General features: G+C 39.8%; 1 protein-coding gene across 1 annotated transcript; it reads left to right on the top strand.

Moving 5' to 3' along the window:
• Window positions 6,533-7,576, top strand: LOC109232570. The gene has a single exon (XM_019398335.1). It carries the CDS (start codon window positions 6,533-6,535, stop codon window positions 7,574-7,576), a length of 1,044 nt encoding a protein of 347 aa, XP_019253880.1.

The raw sequence follows: 8,076 nt of genomic DNA, 5'->3' as shown, positions 1-8,076 counted from the left end.
ACTATGCATGTTTAGCTATTAGAAGGGTAGATAACATGCCTATAGGACCTGTTTTAAATTCCGCATGTTTTTAATTCTACATTTAGATAATATGCCTATAGGATCTGCTTTAAATGCTGCATGTTTTATTCCACACCTAGATGTCCTGCCTATAGGATCTATTTCAAATTCTACATTTTTGTATTCTAAATCTAGATATCCTGTCTATAGGATCCACTTTCTAATTCTGCATATTTTACTTCCACACTTTGAGATCATGCCAATAGGGTCTAATGGTTACTATCATACATCATGTCCATAAGCTAAAATCAGGTTCTAAACTAGATGTCATGACTATATGGTTAAAAATCAATATAGAAATCGTGCCTATAGGAATCTCAAATAAATCCTGCCTGCTTTGTTTCATGTTCGACTAGATATCATGCCTCTAGGAATTTAAAAATCAGCAATAGTAGAGATCATGCCTATAGGATCTGGAACCAGTCTAGTTTAAAATCAGTTCGATACTGTTCTGAACCAGTCTTAAGCAACCTACTCTCCTTTTATTAATACGGTTTAGAAAGCATGCCTATAGGATCCAACTCGTCCGTTTAAAGAATTATTACTGCTTTGCCATTTTTGAATCAGTAGTAGACATCGTGCTCATAGGGTATCATCAATGCACACTTAGGCAAGCCTTAGGTAATAACGATAAAATTGAAACCGTCTTTGTTTAATTAGTAACTGCTAAAACCAACAGGCAGGCCTGATTCAGACTTCTTATCTGAGTTATGTAATAAATTGGTCTTCTTCAACAACTGAAACTCCCTTGTTTTAGTACTTTAAATTCTGGCCCTGAATGTGTTTTACAGTCATGCTATTTATGTGCTGTACTTGAGGAGGTATATCTGAGCCTCTTATTTGTTTTACATGTCTCCCCTGATATGCAGTCCTGTGTGTTTTGAATGTCGACTTAGTCTTTTACCTTTAAAACCCAAGAGTCAGCCTAAAATCCTCCCGCTTATAGGAATAGTAGTCCTAAATTCCTCCGGGACTGATAGGAATGGGACGGGTAATAGCATGAAATAGAGGTCGAGACCAATCCGTGCTTTAGTACCTTGACGGGGTGGGAAGGGTAGATATGGATATGATGACCGGTGCGCTAATACCACGTGTAGCCCCTCTTTTGAGTGATTACCGGGTATTGCATTGATGTGATCCACATTATAAATAAAACTAGGACCCCTTTTCTTTTCATTTGCAACTTCTTTTCATAATCCGCTTTTTAATAATTGCTCTTTCAAACTCTTGTGTGTTTAAACTTAAATCCCCTACTATTTGAGCCTATTCTCGTCTATTTGCTAAATTGCACAAATTCACTAAAAACTGTCTGGCCGGGAACCACACTAGTGGATCCTGAGGGGTACCTAACACCTTCCCCTTAGGATAATTTCAAGCCCTTACCCTATCTCTGGTTATCAAACAAACTTAAAAGTGAAACTTATTGGTGTCCTAATGCACCTTAAATCATTAGGTGGCGACTCTTCAAATGCAAAACCCAGTTCCCAAAAGGAATGAGTTGTCCTATGCCAAAAATGTCATAAACCCGATTTTTCGATGCGAAGAGGTTAAAAAGGGGGAGCGACACTTAGCCTTATGCAATTGAGGAGGCAAGGCTTAGCCTCATGCAAGAATTGAGACAGAGCTTAGTCTCATGCAAAGAGAAGGCAATGCTAAGCCTTATGCAAATAGGGAGGCAGGGCTTAGCCTCATGCAAGATTTGAGACAGGGCTTAGTCTCATGCAAGGAGAAGGCAATGCTTAGCCTTATGCAAATAGGGAGGCAAGGCTTAGCCTCATGCAAGATTTGAGACCGGCCTTAGTCTCATGCAAAGAGAAGGCAATGCTTAGGCTTATGCAAATAGGGAGGCAGGGCTTAGCCTCATGTAAGATTTGAGACAGGGCTTAGTCTCATGCAAAGAGAAGGCAATGCTTAGCCTTATGCAAATAGTGAGGTAGGGCTTAGCCTCATGCAAGATTTGAGACATGTCTTAGTCTCATGCAATGGGAAAATAGCAAATAGGAGCAGAATATTTCTTAGCTGGAGATTTATTTGCGCTTGGCGGTCTGGTTATTATGAAGGTAATGATTATGAGGTGCACGTACTTGTGGTTATTCCTTGTCCCTGCACCCAAAGAAAAATCGTGAGTTTTGCGGGGAGGTTGGTTATGTCTTTGTCTGCTTGTTTTGCTTTGCTTTGCTCTGGAGATCCTGTTCGAGTTACCCTGGGTTACACCTTGGCTGCCATAGAAATAAAGTTTTCGAAAAATATGCACTTATTTGATGAAATAGAGTTACTTTAGAAAACATAGTGGNTTTATGTTCTTTGCTTGAGGAGGTATACATGAGCCTTTTTAGTGTTTACATGTTTCCCCCTTATGTGCAGTCCTATGTGTTTTTGTATGTCGCCTTAGCTTTTTCACCTTTTGAATCCTAAAAGTCAGCCTAATATCCCTCCCCTTTAGGAATAGTAGTCCTAAGTTTCTCCGGGACTGATAGGAATGGGACGGGTAATAGCATGCAATAGTGGTCGAGACCAATCCGCGCTTTAATACCTCGACGAGGTGGGAAGGGTAGATATGGATATGATGACCGGTGCGCTAATACCATGTGTAGCCCCTCTTGTGAGGAGTGATTACCGGGTATTGCATTGATGTGATCCATATTATAAATAAACCTAGGACCCCTTTTCTTTTCATTTGCCACTTCTTTTCAAAATCCGCCTTTTAATAATTGCTCTTTCGAACTTTTTTGTGTATTTAAAATCCCCTCTTATTTGAGCCTGTTTGTTTACTTGTTAATTGCACAAATTCACAAAAACTATCTGGCCGGGAACCACACTAGTGGATCCTGAGGGGTGCTTAACGCCTTCCCCTTAGGATAATTTCAAGCCCTTACCCTATCTCTGGTTATCAAACAAACTTAGAAGTGAACCTTATAGGTGTCCTAATGCACCTTAAATCATTAGGTGGCGACTCTTCAAATGCAAAACCCAGTTCCCAAAAGGAATGAGTTGTCCTATGCCAAAAATGTCATAAACCCGATTTTCCGATGCAAAGAGGGAAAAAGGGGGCGCGACAATACTTGGATCTGCATACGAAGTTTAGGGTATAGCGTGAGTACAACCAACTCAGTAAGTAACAAGTCTAACTATTGTCAGAGAGCGGTGACAAGCTTCATATGGTATAGTTCAATTATAGAAATACGATACAGAAAGTAGACATGCTTCCAAATTTAATAGATAAAGCCCAAACAGGTAGGATATGCAAAATACAATTGAGATAAGAAATGATGCCTCTCGACATCTACATATCAGTTACGTATGACAACTAGAGTACCAAACAATTATGAAATCATATGCATACTCTTAGAGTATCAACCGCTCAGTCCTTCCATTCACTCCATCCTCACAGTCACTCATTCCTCATCGTCACTCCATCCTCACAATCACTCAATCCTCCTGACCACTCGGCACTCGCACTTGCACTCAATAGGTACCTGCGCTCATTATGGGTGTGCAGACTCCAGAGGGGCAAATCTAGCCCAAGCGCTATAATAAGCCAATCATGGAATGAATCAAAAAAAAAGTTGCGGTGTGCAACCCGATCCCATAAATATCCTCACAATCCGGCCCTTGGCCTCGCTCATTTATCAATCTCTCCAGTCTCTCAGGCTCACAAAAATCATGAAAACCAGCCCAAACAATGATGATATGATGTATCAATAAATGGCACGGAGACAGAGATATGATGTGCAAATAATAGCTGTGTCTGAGTACATAATTTCAAATTAAGCAAGTAATTCAATATGTAACACGACCTTTGTGGGACCCAACAGTACCAACGTCTAGCCTAAGCATCATTTCTAACTTGACTTGCAGCTCAATTTCTCTAACAGATGGGGAACATACAGATAACGCGAAGATTATGCAATTACAGTTCCGTGGAATTTACCAAGTCACAATTCCTATGGTGAACTCCTACACGCCCGTCACCTAGCATGTACGTCACCTCAACACCAATCAAATAAAACGTAAGTCAAGGTTTCATACTCTCAGATTCAAGTTTAGAAGTGTTACTTACCTCAAACCGAGAAAAAATCTACTCCACTTAGCCCTTGCCTCACGAATCGGCCTATGAATGTCTTCAATCTACCCACCAACAATTCGATACAATCAACACGAGCTAAAGGAATCAATTTCATATGAAAATACTATGTTCTTAAGCAAAAGTCAAAACGTCAACTCAAAAGTCAACCCTCGGGCCCATGTCTCAGAATTCGATAAAAGTTACAAAATAGGAACACCTATTTAACCACGAGTCCAACCATACCCAAATTACTCAAATCCTATACCAAAATCTCGCTCAAATCCCCAAAATTCGGCGCAAGAAGTTTTCTTCATTTTCCCTAAATTTTTAACCCAAATCACTAAGTAAATGATGAAATCAAAGATATAATCATAAAATTAACCAAAAGTAAGTAATAATTACCTACCCCAATCACTCCCTTGAAAATCTCTCCACGAATCGCTTCCAATTGAGCTCCCAAAATCAAATTTGTGAAATCAACTCAACCCTCGTTTTTAAAATATTTATTTCTGCCTAGATGTCCCTTCTTCGCGATCGCGAAGCACAAACTCCACTACCCCCAGAACTTACTCTACACGATCGCATACAAACTCACACGAATGGGATGCATAGGCTTCCCAAGACTTCGCGATCGCGGACAGACCCACGTGTTCACATAGAACAACGCGGATGACCATATCTTGCCTCCTTTCCTCTTCGCGAACGCAACTTAGCCCATGCGTTCGTGATGCACTGATTCCGCAGCTTACACGATCGCATACAAAAACTCGCTATCACATAGAAAAAAACCCCAGCTGCCCAATTAACCTACGCGATCGCGGACCTTCCCACAAAATCGCATATAAGGAAACCAGACCTGAACACCAGCAAATCCTTAACAGTCTTCCAAGTCCAAATTAATCCGATAACCATCAGAAACCTACCCGAGGACCTCGAGACCTCATTCAAATATACCACCCAGTCCTAAATCACGATCCAAACTTAGTTGAGGCCTCAAATCACGTCAAACAATATGAAAAACATGAATCACACCTCAATTCAAGCCTAACAGAAACTAAGAAACTCCAACTTCAATAATCGATACCGAAAGCTATCAAATCAAGTCCGATTGATCTCAGATTTTGCACACAAGTCATAAATGATAAAACGGACTTACTCCAACTCCCAGGACCCGAATCTGAGCCTGGTAACCACAAAGTCAACTCTCGGTTAAACTTCTAAATTTCCACAACTTCTAATTTTCCAACTTTTGCCATTTCAAGCCTAATTCAATTTCGGACTCCAAATCACTATCCTGACGCACTCCTAAGTCCAAAATCACACAACAGAGCTATCAGAACCATCAAAACTCTATTTTGGAGTCGTCTATACATAAGTCAACATCCATTCAACCTTTTCAACTTAAGCTTCCTACCTTGAGACTAAGTGTCTCATCACATTGCGGGACATCTCTGAAATCAAATCAACTACCCCGACAAGTCACATAGCAACAATTAAGCATAAAATGAGCAATAGATGGTCCAAAACAACCGGCCGGGTCATTACAACATCCAGCTTCAAGAGGATAATAAATGATTGAACTAACTAATTTTGTTATAAATGCGAACACCACAGAAACAAATTTTTGGATTTTGTTTGGGAAGATTTAGTTTTTTAGATTCTTAAGTGATGGTTTGATTTAATTTTCAATGGTCTTGGTTTTCAATGGGTTTGGTGGTGGGTTTGATGATAGTAATTTAATTTTTAGTGATTTTGATATCCGGTGGTTTTGATGATGATTTCTGGTGATTTGATTTATTTTCGCCGAAGGTGGTGAAATAGTAGTCTACGACTGCGACAAAGTTGTTGGAGAAGAAGGAAGGAAAAAGAAAAAAAAGAAAAAAAGAAAAATATAAAATAAAACAGTGAATAAAAGTAAAAACAATATAAAAAGAAATGATGTGGGGTTAAAATTGCTTCTAGAACGCCTAATGTCTTTCTCGGCGCACGTTTAGCCAAGGTAGGCTAACTTGCACCATCGATGGAAAGAAGGCGGAAACAACCATTAATGGTGAGCTCAACTGTAACTCCGACACCCACAGGAACTGAAGCATTCACACCATTAACATTTGGTAGCTTCCTTCCTACTCGATTCCAACCAATTCGAGAGGAAATTGAAATAATTGCTGAAGAGGAATGTAATAGTGACAAGCAATGGAACAATACAGATCTAGTTGAGGAAAAGGAAAATCAGAAGTGCAAGGGCCAATTGCCAACAATTCCGCGAAGATTACAGTTCTCCAAAACAGGATCTTCGGCGCAACCTTCCCCAAATCTAGAACAACATGCAGCAACAACAAATGGAGGAAACAAAACGAAACGAAACAACATGCAAAGGAGCTTAGGCAGATAAACCGCAATTCTCAGATGGGCATGAGACTGGAATATGTACCACCAAGTCATCGAGAAGGTAAGATTGTTGTAGAAATTGTTGAGGAAGATGTGAAAGACTTGAATGACCACTTGGCAACTGCCTTAATTGCTTATGTTCTAGGTGATACTCCATATGAGAAATCTATGGAGGCTTATATTGATTCAGTTTGGGATTTTGTATCAAAACCTCAAATTATGTATCATAGTGATGGCTACTATGTTTTTAGATTCTCAACAATTGAAGATAGGGATCTAGTAATGCAAGCAGGTCCATACTCGTACCATAACAAACCATTCATTCTGCAGAACTGGGAAAGAGAATTTCATTTTGACCCTAAATGTATTACAACTATTCCATTGTGGATTCATCTCCCTAGCTTACCTGTTGGACATTGGACTGCAGATGCACTTAGCAAAGTGGCTAGTGCTATTGGAATTCCTATGTATACTGACGAATTCACGGCCGATCTTAACAAAAATTCATATGCAAGGGTCTTAGTGAAGGTTGATATCACTAAGCCAATGCTAGAGAATATAGAGATTGTTACTCCATCAGGTACTATGCAGCAGGAAATTCTGTATGAATGGAAGCCAAAGTTCTGCAGTGAATGTGTCAATTTTGGCCATGACAATTTTGAATGTTGGAGGAATAAGCAGCAGAACAATGAAGAGGCTGAGTTTAAAGTTCCAAAAAGAAGGAATAGAGCTAGAAAGAAGAAAACATTGCAGGAATGGAAGCCAAAGGAACAACAAGAGCAAGATGGAAAAATAGATGGGGACGGAGAAGAGACTCAGCAAGCAAAGGCAGGTAAGGGTAAACAAAAAGCAGTAGCTGAAGATACCCCTACACTAGTGACACAAGTGATCAGTAGAAATGAAGAGTGCAGGAGTCAGCATAGCTATAGTCCTACAGCAATACAACAGTCTCATAATGATGAGGGCATCACTACAAATAGTTTCAAGATTTTGGAAAAGTGCGTGCCAAGCACTTCAAAAGGAGATGGGACTGGGATTGATCCTACACTCCAACCACCATGATTGTGTGCACTTGGAATATAAGAGGGCTGAAGCCCTATAAAAAGAAGGAGTTAAGACTCTTTCTGCAAAATAATAAAATAGATATCCTTGGGTGTCTAGAAACTAGAGTAAAGGAAAAAAGGCAAAGAGTACAATAAACAAGGTAGCTAGAGATTGGGGTTACTGTTGCAACTACACTAAAGCTATAAATGGAAGGATTTGGCTCTTATGGAAGACACACCTGATAGTTAAGGTACTTTAAATACATGAACAATTTATTCATTGCTCAGTGGAAGATCAAGCAACAAACTCCCTGATTATGTTGATAGCAATATATGCTAGGAATAAGGTGCGGGATAGGGCAAGCCAATGGCATGACTTGCAGATACTAGGTGGTCATATACAAATACCATGGCTTATTAGTGGTGATTTCAACAATGTGTTAACCACTGAAGACAGATTAGGATAGCCAGTGACAACTAATGAAGTGCAGGATTTCAAGCAGTCTATTGATAACATGC

Source organism: Nicotiana attenuata, chromosome 9, assembly GCF_001879085.1.
Source record: "Nicotiana attenuata strain UT chromosome 9, NIATTr2, whole genome shotgun sequence".
NCBI classification, from domain to species: domain Eukaryota; kingdom Viridiplantae; phylum Streptophyta; class Magnoliopsida; order Solanales; family Solanaceae; genus Nicotiana; species Nicotiana attenuata.
This window is presented reverse-complemented; position numbering and strand designations above follow the sequence as displayed.

What these genes read in the sequence shown, in the direction of transcription:
- LOC109232570 (XM_019398335.1), top strand. Translation starts at nt 6,533, where the DNA reads ATGGGCATGAGACTGGAATATGTACCACCAAGTCATCGAGAAGGTAAG.